The 17,403-nt window shown below is 18.2% G+C and overlaps 5 protein-coding genes across 5 annotated transcripts; 4 read left to right on the top strand and 1 right to left on the bottom strand.

Annotated features, from left to right (window-relative positions):
• Nucleotides 1–118: 118 nt before the first annotated feature.
• Nucleotides 119–1,918, top strand: PRELSG_0721700 (conserved Plasmodium protein, unknown function; the record flags this gene model as incomplete). Its single annotated transcript, XM_028675917.1, has 1 exon — nt 119–1,918. One exon carries the CDS (start codon nt 119–121, stop codon nt 1,916–1,918), a length of 1,800 nt encoding a protein of 599 aa, XP_028532458.1.
• A 1,335-nt stretch (nt 1,919–3,253) lies between these two features.
• Nucleotides 3,254–6,529, bottom strand: PRELSG_0721600 (patatin-like phospholipase, putative; the record flags this gene model as incomplete). The annotated part of the gene is made up of 2 exons (XM_028675916.1): nt 3,254–3,451; nt 3,572–6,529. The coding sequence occupies 2 exons, from the start codon at nt 6,527–6,529 to the stop codon at nt 3,254–3,256; spliced, it is 3,156 nt and encodes a 1,051-aa protein (XP_028532457.1).
• Nucleotides 6,530–9,654: 3,125 nt separating this feature from the next.
• Nucleotides 9,655–11,102, top strand: PRELSG_0721500 (RNA-binding protein, putative; the record flags this gene model as incomplete). Its single annotated transcript, XM_028675915.1, has 6 exons — nt 9,655–9,780; nt 10,136–10,240; nt 10,406–10,512; nt 10,598–10,685; nt 10,798–10,895; nt 11,018–11,102. 6 exons carry the CDS (start codon nt 9,655–9,657, stop codon nt 11,100–11,102), a joined length of 609 nt encoding a protein of 202 aa, XP_028532456.1.
• Nucleotides 11,103–13,216: 2,114 nt separating this feature from the next.
• On the top strand, nt 13,217–15,061 carry PRELSG_0721400 (thioredoxin reductase, putative; the record flags this gene model as incomplete). The annotated part of the gene is made up of 1 exon (XM_028675914.1): nt 13,217–15,061. One exon carries the CDS (start codon nt 13,217–13,219, stop codon nt 15,059–15,061), a length of 1,845 nt encoding a protein of 614 aa, XP_028532455.1.
• Nucleotides 15,062–16,009: 948 nt separating this feature from the next.
• On the top strand, nt 16,010–17,318 carry PRELSG_0721300 (conserved protein, unknown function; the record flags this gene model as incomplete). The annotated part of the gene is made up of 4 exons (XM_028675913.1): nt 16,010–16,216; nt 16,411–16,566; nt 16,674–16,826; nt 16,992–17,318. The coding sequence occupies 4 exons, from the start codon at nt 16,010–16,012 to the stop codon at nt 17,316–17,318; spliced, it is 843 nt and encodes a 280-aa protein (XP_028532454.1).
• Nucleotides 17,319–17,403: the final 85 nt, after the last annotated feature.

Below are 17,403 nucleotides of genomic sequence, written 5' to 3'. Positions count from 1 at the left end.
TATTCGTTTATCTGTTTACATATATGTTTTGATTTTAAGTTTTTTTCTATTACAATTGTTTTAATTTTTTTTCATTTTACATTAATGTCGACTAAATTATTTGTATCTATATACAATAATGGACACTAAAATAAAATGCAACATAAAAATAACAAATAATTCAAATGAAAATAAAAATAAGAAAAGGAAAATATTAAATATTTTTGATAATTTATATAAAAATGATGAAGAAGATGAAAATAAAATAGAAAAAATTCAAAAGATAAAAAGTATAAAAAATGGCCAAATATTTGTTGACCCACTTAGAGAAAAATTGAATGATTCAAAAGATATGTTAAGTTTAAATTTTATAAGTAATTTAGAAAAAAAATTAAGTCGAATAAATAATAAAAAAAAAATTATATATTTAAATTTTCCAAAAAATGATAGTTGCTCAGATTCTTCTAATGAAGATATCTCAAAAGAAAATATATCAGATGTAGAAATATCAGATATTACTAATTTAATTATCAAAAATAATAATGATTATAATAATAATACCAATAATAAAAATGAATCAATAAATAATAAATTAGAATTGAAAAAAAAGAATGATATAATTCAACTAAATGAATATAATTTAAATAAAGAAACAATAGAAGATAATAACGGAAATTCTGAATTTACAAAAAAAAAAGATAATATATGTAATAATGATTTTAATACACTAAATTCTGATTATAATACAAATGATAATGAGAAAAATAGTAATAATAATATTATGATAAATAGTGATAAGAGCATGATATATGATCATAATATAACGGAAAAAAATCTAACATTTAAAAGAAAAGCACTGTTAGATAAATTTAATAAAAATGAAAAAGAAATGATATTAAAAAATGAATTAAATTTATATCAAGATTTTAAAGAACATAATATTCAAATAGAAAACTATGGAAAATATATATTAAGTAAAATGGGATATAACGAAGATATATATAACAAATATATTAATAAATATTATAATGAGTATAGTAATAATAATTATTTTGATAAAATTTATGAATATTTTCAGTCAAGAGAATTTCGTTTTACTGGTATAGGAGCAGAAGAAGAAATGAAAGAAAATATGGAAAAAATAAAAGAAGAAAAATATGATGATGAAATAAAAGATAAAGAAAAAGAAAAAACAAAAGATATAGAAAAAAAAAAAGAAAAAAATATATATAGTAATAATTTTAAAAATGGTAAAAGTAGTCACCTAGAAGAAAGAGATAATTGGAATAGAAATATTGTAAATAATAATAATAAAAATGAAAAAAAAGGTAATATCATAGAAAAGACTAGAAAAAATAAAATGGAAGAAAAAAAAACTAGCAGTTATAATAACAATTTTTTTGAGGGGCTAATAGTGAAAATAAATCTAAAAACCCATGAATTTTACAAAAGGAAAGGAATTATAATATATAAAAAAGAAAAAAAAGATAATAATAAATGTTACTATGGTTTGTTATTATTTAAAAATTTTAAATATATTATTCCATACAAAAAAATAATTAAAGAAAAAATAAAAGAATTTAAAAATGGAAAACAAGACAATTATAAATATTTTTGGTCAATAATTCTTAAAGATTTAACTAAAAATAAAGAATTAAGCATAGATAGTATAGATAACAAAGAAAGAAAAGAAAAAAATAAAGAATTTGAAATTAGTGAAGTAAATTCAAAGTATTTAGAAACAAGTATAAATGATAACTGCTTGAAATGCAAAGTAGTAAATAAAAACCTAAATCATCCAATAAAAAAAATTTCTTTATATAAAGAAACAGTAGAGTTAAAGAAAATAAAAATGAACTATGCATATATTCAGTTTAGAAAAAAATACATTTTAAAAGTTTCTTTAGATGATATTTGTCAATATATAAATCACATATAAATCTTTTACATTAATATCATCATATATATATATTTTGTTTTATTCATTTTGAATTAAATATATATATTTTATTATTTTATATCCTATCACTTTTCTATATTTTTTTTTTATCTTATGTTTTATTTTTTAATTTTTTATTCATTTCCTTATTCTTCCATTTAATGAAAATATTTTTTATAGATGTATTTTCATTATCCAATTTTTTGTTTTAAAGTAGTAAATAAATTTTTTAATTTTTGATCAAATTTTGAAAAAATAAGAAATTTATTTCTTTTCTTTTATTTTATTTATTTATTTTTTTTTTTTTTTTTTGTTATTCTCTTATCCTTTTAACTCACACAGATGAATTAATACATATATATTTTATGAAAATATAAATTTGAAAATTAAAATATTTTTATTAACAAAACATTTTAAAATTTATTTATTTTTGATGATAGACATAATAACTATTTGTTTGTTAAATTTTCAATAAAACAAAAATTGGAGTTAATAATATAGCTCCATTTATTTCGTTCTCACTATTAGATAAATTTGATTAGTGCTTGTCTTATTTTATGCAATTAACAAATTACTGGCAATAGATAAACTTTCTATAATTGAATGGTTTTTCTTTTTTTTAAAAAAAATACATAGATATATATATATTTTAATAATTTATATTTTAAAAATTAAGAATATTCTTAATACTAAAAAATATGTGATATGTGTAACAAAATATTCAAAAATAAGAAATATTTGTTCTTTTATAATTTAGTTAAAATTTTAATGAAGAAAAAAAGAAAATTACGAAAAATAATTCAAAATATTTGAAGCTTTTGTAAAATAAATAGTAAAAAAAAAAAAAAACGGAATGGCATAATATAAAACAAGGTATTATTAAAAAAATAAAAAGATTAAGATAAAATAAATAAATGTAATAAAACAAAATAAAAATCATTATAAAATTAAAAATTAAGAAAATAAAGTACCAAAAAAAAAAAAAAATAAAATAAAATAGCATTTAGAAGATGTATAATTTAAATAAACTATTAACTTATTAAAAAAATTTCTTTTTAATTAATGCAAAGATGATTCGGTAAAATTTTCAAAAAACAAAAAAAAAAAAAAATAAAATAATATAAAAAAATATAAACATATATATGTAAACAAAAAAAAGAACATATTTTTCCTTTTACTATATATATATATATATTTATTTATTTATTTATTCATGTATTAATTAAAAAACAGATAGCACACATATTTTAATTTAGAATAAAATAATATTTATATATGTTCGGTAGGTCTTATGAAAATTTCTTTATTTTTTTGATTGTTAATAAGTATTCTCTTTCAAAAAAAACATTTTTTCATTTTTAATAATTTTTTTTCAATTTTCATTCTGTTCAAAATTAAAGGTAATTTTTGAAAAGTCATTTGTCTTCCTTGTTGTATATACCATTCTACATCATCATAATTAGATACACTTATTAATTTAAAATGTTTTAAATATAACCTTTTCGGATGCAGTGTTATATCTCCATTATAATTCTATAAAAAAAAAAAAAAAAAAATGTACATATATATATAGTAATGTACTTTTATGTTTTTTATTAATATAAAAATATTCAATAAGAATTTTTATAAAAACTAAATAATTTTTTATATTACTTGCATAGCTATTGAACCAGCATTTAATCCTCTAATTGTTGGTGATAGATCTAATAATGCCATTAATCTTAAAATATATCTCATATTTTCTTTGAATAATATTTCCATACATGACATTAAAAAACCAGCTCTCCAATTTCCATAGTTCCCTCTCCATTTGACTGGTTTACCAGCTTCTCCATGAATTCTTACCCCAGTAAAAGGAAATACATGAGGATTTACTTGTGAAACAATTCTATAATTGACAGATAATATTTGATTTAAATTACGGGCTGGTATATCACTTTTTAATGATCCATCATGAAAATACATATTTTTAAATTGAACACTATTTATTATTGTATATTCTTCATTTAATAAATCTATATTTTTATATTCATTAAAATCAATAAATTCATTATGTCTTTTTTTTTTTTCATAATTTTTCTTCTTTATTATATTTTCATTACTGAAATGATTCTTAAGTTCTCTTTTATTTTCCTCTAAATTGATGTCACCTTTTTTTTCATATGCATCTTCACAATTTTCAATTCCTAATATTTTTTTTCTTGAAAATTCATTCATAGATATTTTATTGTATTCCTCCTTTTTGTCTTTCATTATCATAGAGTTTTTGGAATCATTCGTGAACAAATCTGAGCTATCAGAAGTATTTTTAACTTTTTTTACATTTTTTGTATTGGTGATTTCATTTTTCATGTAGTTATTTGAATTATTTATATTTTTAATTTGATCAGCACTCTGAGAATTTAATTTATCTATTCTTCCCTTTAATTTATCTTCTTTATTTTTATACACATAGTCTTCATTTGATTTATTGAATTTATTTCTTATATTATTTTTCATTGAAACATTTTTACTAAAATTATTTTTCTCTTTTATATATGTATCAACATCTCCACAACATGAATCTTTTTTTTCATATATTACAGTACAACTATTTTGTGTATCATTAGGAATAAAATAATTATCATAACTACTATTTCTTATATTAGCTGAATCAACTTTATTTAAATTATTCTCTTTTTTTTCATATTTTATATTGATGCTTCCTGTTTTTATATTTGGAAATTCATCATCTTCTTTTAATGGAATTTCATTATCACATGTATTATTACTAGAGCTATTTAATATTAATTTTGAATTACTTATTTGATTTATTGACATAAAGCGATAAACATTTTCTTTATTATATTTTTTTTCTAACAATTTAAATGGTTGCAATAAATAAGGGAATGAACAACTAGCCAATACAGCTGTATATATTAAAACATTAGGAGAATTCATATAATTTAATACAATATGGCCATCTTCATCGCAACTGAAAGTGTTATTTTCGCATTCAGCCCTAGTAACAGTAATGTTTAATACTAAATTAGTTTTAATAAATGCTTCTAGAAATGTCATATCACCATATAAATTATATATAATTTTTATAATCTTATCAATATCATAGAAATTACCTTTTTTATAAATATTAAAAAAGGAGTAAAACCAATTTTCTGAAGAAAAACATGAAACAATATTATAAATAAATTCAATATTAAATTCCTCTAATAATTCTTTATTTGTTCTTGAACATATCCATGCTGCAATTATACTTCCAGCTGAAGTTCCACATATAATTTGAGGCATGATGTTATCTTCAAAATTTTTCACAAAATCATTTTCTCTATTACTCAAAAAATTATCTTTCTTATTATTTTTTATGAAAGTATCTTCCTTAATTTTTTTCTCAGAACTATTTCCATTTTTTATTTCATTAATCTCATTGAAACTGTTTTTAATTATATTACTTTTTATTTTGCATTCATTTTGTTGAGTATTTTCAGTATTATTACTCTCTCCTAAGTTTAGTTCATCATTATGAAAAAACTTCAATTTCTTATATGTAGAAGAAGGATTATTACGATTAAATGTAAGATTATAATTTTTTTCTTTTTTATTCTTCCTTTTTTTTTCCTTTAAAAATAAATTGCCCATTTTTAAGTCACTTTTCACATCAATATTCTTATTTTTGTTTGAATTATTTTTTCTTTTAAGGGATATATTTTTTTTTTTTTTTTTTGAAATATTTTCTTTTTTCATACTTGTTTTAATAAAATCATTAAAGTAATCTATATTAATAGAGGCCTTTAAGAAAGTTTCTAAAACACCAAAATGGTGTAATCCTAAAATGGCACCACCACTTAGAAATAAAGCTGTGTTCCCCCACTGCCGAAAAATTTCTTTAAAATACTTTTTAATTAATAAATATTCATCTGAATATAGATAATTATAGTTTTTTTCTTTTTGTTCTTTTACATAATTTTCTATATAATTTAACCCGTTTAATATATTATTAATAAAATTTGTGACTATTATATGTGGGGTAGAATATGTTTTACAATAATATTTTTCTTGAAACACTGCCTTTATTCGAGGGGATGTAGCGATTTTAATGTCTTCAAGGAGAAGTAAAATGTCATTATTTAATAAATTATTTTTTATACTTTCTGATGTCTTTTTTAATAAGTTTACATCATAAATATTTATATAATCATCATTTTCATTTATATGTACAATTTTTCCTGTTAGAACATCCATTCGATATGCATATTTTATATAATCGTAATAATTATTGCAAGTCCCCATTAAACTTTCAATCTTTAAAATACTTTCATTTTTCTCATAAAATATTTCATCTTTATTTTCTTTCAAATGGTCTTTTTTTTTTACATATCTACAAAAATCCTTATACTTGGTCACTACAAAAAAGGATATGTTTTCAAAAAAATATATAAAACATCTAATAAATAAATATATGAAAGCATTTAAAGAAAATGCAATCATTAATATTATAAATATTGGTAATTTTAAGAAATAATGGGCACTGAATTTTTCGAAATTCAAGTTTTTTTTTTTTTTTTTTCTATTTTTCTTTTTTAAAGAATCTAAACTAAATTCCGGTGTTTTCATCGTATATTATCATGTATGTAAACTTAATTTAATTATGATAATTTTTTAAAATGAAAAAGAAATTTAATATAAAGAAAAAAGGGAAAGTAATTTATTTTTATTTGAATACTATAAATTTTACATATAATTGAATGATCAATAAAATTAACAAAAAAAAAAAAAAAAATAAATAACTTAATAAAAATGAAAAAAAAAAAAAGAACATTGATGTATTTAATGAAAATAAATATAACTCATTTTCATAAATATTTCTGTATGTTGATAAAAAATTTGTTATATCATGTATTGCTTTATTTATAAACATTTAAACAGAAATATTTTTAAAATTATACAACATATCTTTATTATATATATATATATATAATACATTTTGCTTTTGCAACACTTGAAAAATCTATAATATTAATAACAAAAAAGTGAAGTGAAAAAAAATTTTTTTTGGAAATTAATAAAAAAAAAAAAAGAATAAAAAGAAACAAAATTTTAAAGTTTTTCAAAATTCTGCGAAAATTAAATATTTTCACACATTGGATATAAGCGGAGAAGAAAAATAATGTTTAAAAAAGAATTAATATTATAAAAAATGTGAATAATAAATAATATTTATTAAATAAAAAGAAATCTTATTAAAATAAAAAAAAAAAATAATGGTGTAATGAATATTAATAAGGATATGATAAGAAATTTGATAAATTTTAACTAATAGACACTTTTTCAATAACATAAAATAAAAAATAATAATAACTTTTAAAAAATTTAAATATTAATATTGAATTTTAAATTTATTTTACAATTTTGCAGTATAATATGGTATATAAATAGAGTAAAAATATTATGTAATACAAACGATAAAATTTTTTTTTTATTTAAATTTTAATTTCTTATTACTTTTTATTTGAAATATTTTCAATGGTAATTTAATTTTTCGTAACAATAAAAAGAAAAGACGAAAAAATATGTCGATATTATTATTACATTAGTTCGAATTTAAAAATATATATTTTTTATATAAGTGATATAAATTATTTTGTAAATTTTCTCATTTTTTAATATTTTAATTTATTTTAGTTCAATTAAAATTAAATTTTTATAAAAAATTTTGCAGTAATTTTTAAAATTTCCCTTATATTTTTTAAATGCTATAAATATTTTTTACTTCTTTATAAATACCGTGTTTTTAAATCAAAAAACGTTGTTATTAAATTATTATATATATATATATATATATGTATTTTTTTTTTTAATTTTAAAAGGAAAATAATATGATAAAAAAACGCTTTAAAGAATATCGTATCAAGGAAGTATTTTAGTTAAATTATTACTCACTTATTATTCATTCTGGATTATTTTATAATTGTACTATTAAAAAGTACTAATAAATATTAATTTATTTCCATTAAGAAAAGTATTTTACTTTGATTTTGTATATTTTAAATCAAACATATATTTACAAAATGTGTAGCTTGCCCATATATAGATATTAAAAAAAATGTTTATTATGTGAAATTATTCTTTATTTTAAATGTCTATTCAAATTCTAATATATGTTTTATATTCTATTAAGAACTTTAAAATATTTAGCATATTGCTTAGTGCCTTTTCTAATTTTGGTTTTAACTTATTAGAAAAAAAGAAAACTAAAACAAATTAAAAAATGACATATTTATATAAAATAATATAAATATTACTTTTCCTTTTTTACTCTCTAACAAATGATTAAGGAAATACCATTTTATATTTTCAAAATTGTATGCAAAAGAAAATTAAAATTCATCGTTAAGAATTTCAATTATTTAATTTTAAACAATTTAAATGCTACCGAAAAAAGGGAAATATCTAAAAGCTTATTAATATTATTTACTTTTTTTTTTTTTTCTTTTCGATTATTACTATATATTTTATATAGGTTTCTTATAATATGAGTATTGTTTTTGTTTTCGTAATAAATAAAAAGTATAAATGTAAATAAAAATACTAATACAAATATTTTTATTTGTAATTTTTTTAAATCTATAATTACTATAGTAATTTTAACAAAATAATTTAAAACAATTTATTAATTATAATAGAAACATAAAATGTATTAATTTAAAATTACTTTATCAACGAAGCTTATATTTTAAAAATAAAGCAACATATTTAAAAGGGGAAAGGGATGAAATAGTGCTCTATTATATTACTTATTAATTTGTAAAAACTAAAATAATTATATACAAGCATTTGATGAATAACTTCTCTAAATTTATAGCTTTAAACATATAGTTAATAAATATATACACACGAAAGCAATTTATCCCAAAAATACTTAAGTACACTTATACTGCTACATAAAATTAAAAAAAAATTATGTATATATATATATATATATATATGTATAATTTTGATTTGAAGAGATTTAGTTTTTTCTTTCTATTTAATTTTTATGAAAAGAAATATAAAAGTTACAGAAAGTAAATAAGCAAATGATACTTTTATATGAGAAAAGCAATGAACCATCTAATAGAAAAAAAAGTAATGCATTAATTCGTATATATATATAAAAGGTTCATTTGAAATTTATCAAAATTTTTTTGTTCAAAAATAAATTTTCTAATAAAAAGTTATAAAAAGTATTTTAAATTTATAATTTAATAACCCTCATGAAAATATAAATTTTTTTTCCAAGAAATAAAAAAAATTAAAATACATATATATATATGCATATCAATATTAATTATATATATATCATAAATATATATATATATATATATATATATATATATACATATATATTTTTTTTTTTTTTTTTTTTTTGTACGGCATAAATTTTTTTTTTAAATATAAAAATAAATATATTTTAAATTATTTTTTTTTTTCTTTTTTTGTTTTAAAATTTACTATAAATATATATGAATATTTTTATTTTATTTCAAAATACTTCTATTTTATAATTTTTTTTTTTTTTAATTTATATAATTATGAAAAAAAAAAAAAAATTAATTACGCACAATTAACACTGAATAGCTTTATTTTTTTCTTTATACATTTTGAATTATATTTCATAAAATAATTTTTATTTATATATTTTCTATATATATATGTATAAAAATATAAATTTTTCATTTATATAATATTTTAATAATAAAATGGAACAAATAAATATAGAGCAAATGAATACTGAAAAAGGTAAAAATGAGGGAGGAAGTTTTAAAGTTCAAGTTGATGATATTAATAACATTGACAAAGAATTTAGTGATCTACAAAAATTAAAAGTAATACGAAATTTTGAAACTATTTATTTTTTTTATTACTTTAATTAAATATGTATAAATTACTACTACATTTTCACGTAATTCGCTTTTTTTCTTCTTTTTTTTTTTTTCTTATTTTGGTATATTTCATATTCTCCTTGGGTATATTACTATATTTATTTGTACAAAATAGTGCTTCTTAATATTCTTTAGTATATTATTTGGTTTTTATTTATACTATATATTATTATTTTATTTTTTAATGACTATTTAAATTATATTTTATATATATATATATATATATATATATATATATGCGTATTTATTTATTAATTAAAATATTATTTTGTATTATTTTCTTTTTTATTTATTGAAGATGATGAATGAAGGTGCTGAGATGCAGATGAATCAAAACTCGGCTCTTGACTCTCATGAAATGGAACAAGAAGAAATAAACAACAGATCAATTTTTGTTGGAAATGTAAACGATACTAAAAATTAAATTAAGTTATTTATTTTAGTTATTTTCAATTAATAATGTGTTTTTAAATATTTATATATGTATTTAAATTTTGCTTATTTCACTAATATTTTTTATTAATTCATTTATTTTATTTATATATTTTTATCTTTTATATTTAAATAGGTTGATTATTCGACACAGCCTGAAGAGCTACAATCATTATTTTCAGAATGTGGTTTAATAAATAGAGTAACAATTTTAGTTAATAAAAATACTGGTCATTCTAAAGGGTTAAATAATTTTTTACATTTTTATTTTTTATTAATTATTTAAAGAAACATATATAGAAATTATGTGTATATTTTTTTTTAACAGATATGCATACATTGAATTTGCTGACGCATCCTCTGTTCGAACAGCCTTATCTTTATCTGAATCATTTTTCAAAAAAAGGCAAATTAAGGTATATATATATATATAAGTTCAATCATAAATGAATAATAAATTAATTTTAATATATAGTATATATATAATTAGCAATTTAAAAAACAAAAATTTTTTTTTTTTAATTGCAGGTTTGTAGTAAGAGAAGAAATATACCAGGATTTAATCGTCCTAAAATTAATGCATATAGAGGCCGAGCAATGAAAACTACTTTAAATACAAGAGGAAGGTATATATATATATAAAATCAGTTAAAAAGAAATAAATAAAATTATATTAGTCTTATTTTATAATTTTAAATTATACTAAAGAACCAAATAATATATATGTTTTTCTAAATTCTTTTTTTAGACTTAGGCAACCTACATTTAGACCCTTTTATAGAGGAAGAGGTGTTTATAAAAAAATTATTACGAATCCATATGAAAGGGCTTAAATTAGTGATACCAGCATTTATGCATAATTTTTTTTTTACTGTTTTTTTTTTTATATATATAATATTTTTACATTTTTTTTTTTTTTTTAAGTATGCAAAATCTATTTAGTACTTTAAAAAAAAATAAATAAAATAAAATAAATAAAAATAAAAAATATCACTTAATTTTAATATTTTCTATTCCATTAAAGATTTCATAAATATATGTCTAAATTTTTTTCTTTAAATATTTTTCTAGATTTGAGTTTTATAATTTAAATGCATATTCTTCTTCATTATTGTTATTAGAATTTTCTTATTTAAATACAAATATTATGCGTTGACATATTATACAGAAAATAGAAATATGCGTTATTGTTTTCAATTTTTTTTATTTATGTTTTACGTAAATGATTTTTTTTTTTTTTTTTTTTTCTACATAAATTTAAAATAACGAAAAATATATATAATATTTCATTTTGTATATGAATATGTATTCTGTGAATTTTGAAGTAATAAAATTATTTTTGCATTAATATATTTTTTTAATTATTTATTATTAAATATTACGTTTTTCCTATTTTCCTTTTTTTTTTCATTTTATTTATATATTATATTATTAAACATTAAAAGAAAAAAGGCATATTTTTATTTCTTTATATATTATATTTTTATTTATTGAAGTTATAAAAAAAAAAAAAATTTAATATTCTTTATTTTAATAAAAAAAAAGAAAAAAAAAAAAAAAAAAAAAAAAAAAAAAAAAAAAAAAAAAAAAAAAAGAAAAAAGAAAAAAGAAAAAAGAAAAAAGAAAAAAGAAAAAAGAAAAAAAAAAGAGAAAAAATTGTTTAATATTAAAAGATATTGGCTTAAATGATAAATTAATTATAAAAAATTTTAAAAATTAAAAATAAAAGTAAAAATAAGAAATAAAAAATAAAAATTAAAAATAAGAATAAGAATAAAAGTAAAAATAATATATGTTAAATTAAATAAATTTATACATATATATTTAATTTTTTTTTTTTTTTTTAATATGTCATTTGTCAATATAATTAGGTTAATGCTTTTTATTTTTTTTAAATTTTTAAACAGTTTTCATGATTTATTATTGTTTATTCAATAGCATTTCTTTAAATAACTATAATTCATTTTCTTTTTTTTTTTTTTTTTTGGCTTTAAACCAAACCTATTTTTAAATTTTTAATACTTAATATGTTTTATATAAAATTTGTCATTGATGTATTGATGAATTTAACTTTTAAATATCAAGAAGTATTTAGGCCTTACAGTAAATTTGTTTTTTAGAATAAATTTAAGTATTAGATATATTATTTTGCTTAACAAAGAAATTATTTAATTGAATATATTAAAAAAAAATAAGCATATAACTTAAAAAAAAATCTACACATCTTGGGGATTTGATATCTAAAACTATAAATGGTCATAAAAATAATAAAAAGAATTTATAAAATAACATATGCCAATACACTTTATAAAAAATACTTCTTTCCAATAAATGTGCCTTTTATTTATTTATTTTACATTTATCATATCTATATTTAAAATACAAGTTGTAAAAAGAAATTTTTTTTTATAATAATATCATAAATGAACTTTAAAAATAACAAATTTATCTTCTTCTCATATTATATATTTTTTATGTTGTATTTGAAGGAAAAATAAAATTAAAAAAATTTATAAATTATTTTCCTATAAAAAAAAAAAAAAGTGATATAATTAAATTTATAATGATTTAATAAATAAACATACATAATAGAATTTTTTTTTTATACTTTTTCAACAATTAAAAATAATTAAAAATAGGATGATAATAAAAGAACAATTTTTTAAGCATAAAGAATATTAAAATTTTTTAAATATATAGCAAAAGCAAAAAAAAAAAAAAAAGAGAAAAAGCGAAAGAAAAAAAAAAATTAATGAATACCAAAAATAGAGAAAACATATAAAAAAAACTAAAAGAATAAAATATTAAAAATTGGAGAAAATAATAAAAATTAATAGTAGAAAATATATTTATATATAAAATCTATAACATATTTACATTTTTTTTAATAATATATATATTTAGAATTTCACATTTTTTAGTCTTCATTTCAAGTGTAAAAAAAATTATGAACAATGCATTAATTAACTTAAGAAAATTATCTATTAAATACTCGCAAAATTACCAAAATAATTTTACAAGGAATATATGCAATAATTTTGGTTATAAAATCCTTTCTTTTGAAAAAAATTATTTTATAAATATTGTAAGCAATAAACTTAATAAGAATAAAGTAATTTTAGATAGTAATATATTATTTAAAAAAAATAATTTAATTAATTCCATAAAGACAATGTGTACCAATCAAGACATAAAAAATAAGTATGAGTATGTCAATGTAAATAGTGATAATTTTCTAAAAAATAAGCAGACACATGAAAAAGATGGAGTAAATGAAAAAAGTTACGATTATGATTATATAGTTATTGGAGGAGGACCTGGGGGAATGGCTTCAGCAAAAGAAGCTGCAGCAAATGGTGCAAAGGTTTTATTATTGGATTATGTTAAACCAAGCAGCCAAGGAACGAAATGGGGTATTGGAGGAACATGTGTAAATGTTGGGTGTGTTCCTAAGAAATTAATGCACTATGCAGGAAATATGGGATGTTTATTTAATTTGGACTCTAATGAATATGGATGGAAATTTGATAACTTAAGACATGATTGGAATAAATTAGTTACTACTGTGAATTCTCACATACGCTCATTGAATTTTAGCTATATGACTGGTCTAAGATCTGCTAAAGTTAAATATATAAATGGGATGGCTAAATTAAAAAGCGAAAACACAGTATCATATTACTTAAAAGGAGATCTATCAAAAGAAGAAACTGTTAGTGGGAAATATATTTTAATTGCAACTGGATGTAGACCTTACATACCAAAAGATGTCGAAGGAGCTGAAGAATTGAGCATTACATCAGATGATATTTTTTCATTAAAAAGAGAGCCAGGAAAAACATTAGTTGTTGGTGCATCTTATGTAGCTTTAGAGTGCGCAGGATTTCTTAATTCCTTAGGATATGATGTAAGTGTCTCTGTACGTTCTATAGTTTTGAGAGGTTTTGATCAGCAATGTGCAAATAAAGTTAAAAAGTACATGGAAGAGCAAGGAGTTGTATTTTTAAATGGAATTTTACCAAAAAAGTTAACAAAATATAATAATCAAATAATGGTTGAATTTAGTGATAAAACAACAGATTTCTATGACACTGTTTTATATGCTACTGGAAGAAAAGGTGATACAAAGGATTTGAATTTAGAAGGGTTAAACATAAATATAAATAAAAATAATAATAAAATTATTACAAATAATCTTAGTTGTACGAATATACCTAATATATTTGCTGTTGGAGACGTTGCTGAAAATATTCCAGAATTAGCTCCTGTAGCTATAAAAGCAGGAGAAATTTTAGCTAGACGTTTATTTAAGCAGTCTGATGAAGTGATGGATTATTCATTTATTCCAACAGCAATTTATACTCCTATTGAATATGGTTCATGTGGATATTCAGAAGAAAAAGCATATGAAATATTCGGTAAATCGAATGTGGAGGTATTTTTACAAGAATTTAATAATTTAGAAATATCAGCTGTTCATAGAAAAAAGAATTATAAATTACAGAAAGATGAATATGATACGGATATATCTAGTACCTGCTTAGCTAAATTGGTTTGTTTAAAAAATGAAGATAACGTGGTTATAGGATTCCATTATGTTGGTCCCAATGCAGGGGAAGTAACTCAAGGAATGGCATTGGCTTTAAAGTTAAAAGTTAAAAAAAAAGATTTTGATAATTGCATTGGTATACACCCAACTGATGCCGAGTCTTTTATGAACTTATATATTACTGTATCATCTGGATTATCTTATGCAGCCAAAGGTGGATGTGGTGGTGGAAAATGTGGTTAAAATATAAAGAAAAAAAAAAAAAATTTACTCTTTTTTACTATTTTTAATTAGATTATATGTTTAATAAAATAGTAACTTTCATTTTTTTTTTTTTATTACAGAATATATATATATGTTTATAAAATACTTTAATTTTTTTTATTATTTAAAAAATTTAGAGTATAATTTTTATTACATTAAAATTATATAGCTTTCACTAAAATATATGATTAAGTTTAAAAAAATTTTTTTTTTAGATATATGTTTTTAAGAAAAATTTTCAAGTAAACAAAAAATTATGTTATTAGAAATATAAAATTATTAAAACTCTCTTTTGAAATGAAAATATATTTGATTATTAGATTACTTATTCTTTCTATTAAATTTATAATAATTTTTTATGTGTCTGATTTCTTTTAAGTGATTTTATTAAAAATTATATTATTAGCATATCTTTTTTTTTTCTTATGTATCTGAAAATAAAGAATAATAAACTTTTTATTTACTCAAATGCCAAATTAAAAAAGGCATTGTATTTTAAAAAGTAATTTGTTTATAAAATTATTCTTTGAAAGCATAGTATTCTTATATTTCAGAATGATATTAAGCTATTTTAGAAATAACACTGTATATAAAATATAATGTTCTAACATAAACACTAACATAGATTTTCCATAATTAAATTAAAAATATTTTTCTATAAATAAAATTTATAATAATTTTCATGTGTGCATTGAAGAAAAGTAAAAATAATATTTTAAAAATATAGAATAAGCATGTATCATAAAAGTAAATTAAAATTATAAAAATATAGATATAATTACTATATGAAAGAAAAAAAATAAAAAAAGTGTATTATAAGAATAAATATAACTAAAAGTTAATAGAAAAAAGTAATAAAAAAGATATTTATAATATTTAGTTTTTTTTTTTTCATATTCATTCTAAATATATATATTTTTTTTTAAAATGGTCTTAATACATGCAAAATCAGTAGAAGATAATCATCAATTTTTATATGAGACAAATGTAAATGTTTTGGTTAAAAATTTAAAGGAAGATTTAGTAAATATACACAATATGAGATGCAAAATTTTGAAACTTGTAGATGCATCGTTAGAATTAGCAAATCACGGCCCTATGAGGCCAGAAGAATTAAGAGGACTATCAGAAGATGTAAAAAAAAAAATTATCTAAAACAGTTTTATATCATTTAAGATAATCAATTCTATTTTTTTTTATTTTAAATTTTCCTTTTATTACAATTTTATATGTACATTTTAAATAGAACAAAATATATATTGTTATATAATAATTTTTAAATTACACAAATATCATAATTAAATATTTTTAATTAAATTAATAAAAAGGAATTAAAAGTATCTAAATTAAATATTTATGATTGGAATGAAGCAACTAATCCTGACAAATACAATTTTAGAACTGGGATACCACCACCAAGTGATAGTGCAATAAAATTGAAGGCTATAATTGATAATATAAAAAAGGAATTATCTATTGAAAAAGTAAAAACAAAAAAGAAATATTTTAATTTATATTCGGACAGTTGCTCTCCATATATATATATTTTTATTTAGTTCTTATAATTTTTTATTTTTTTTATTTTTAATAGATTCAACAAAATGTACTAGTAAATATGGATAAATTACACGAATATTTAAATTTAATAATAGAAGCCTTGAACATTTGTTATCCTTCAATGGAAAAACTACCTACTTATGATCCAACAAGAATATTAATAGAAAAAGAAAACTTTTTTAATGATGTAAGAACAAAAAAAAAAAAAAAAAAAAGCTTAGTAATAAATAAAATATAAAATTATATAAATTTATAAAGATTATATATATACTATAACATGAAAATCATATTACAATATTGTTATTTATTTTATAATGTTTTGTCTTTTTTTTTTTTTTTTTTTTTTTTCAAGGAATTTATAATCAATGAAACTTCTTTATGGTGGGCAGGAAAGGAATTATCAGAAGAATTATATTTAAAAAATATAATAGGGAAAAATGAAAAAACAAAAATTATAGTAAAAATACAACCAAAAAAATTAGGACCACCTGTTAGAGAAATGAGAATTGATAGTGAAACTTATAAAGCCATGTTAGCTTATTACCATAAAAAGCAAAAGGAAGAAAAGGAATTCGAAGAAGATGATGACGATTCTTATTTAAATTCTGAATGGGCAAATCCATTAAGTTTACAAAAACAGCTACATGGAAATTTGAATAATATTAAATGGAAACCTTAGTATTTTAAATGTTATTTTTAATAATAAGAAAAAAATATAATATATAAAATGAGTATATATATATAATTAAATATAAATTTATAAT

This window comes from Plasmodium relictum (genome assembly GCF_900005765.1).
Source record: "Plasmodium relictum strain SGS1 genome assembly, chromosome: 7".
NCBI lineage: Eukaryota > Apicomplexa > Aconoidasida > Haemosporida > Plasmodiidae > Plasmodium > Plasmodium relictum.
Note: the sequence above shows the minus strand (reverse complement) of the source record. Positions and strands in the feature narration are given on the sequence as shown.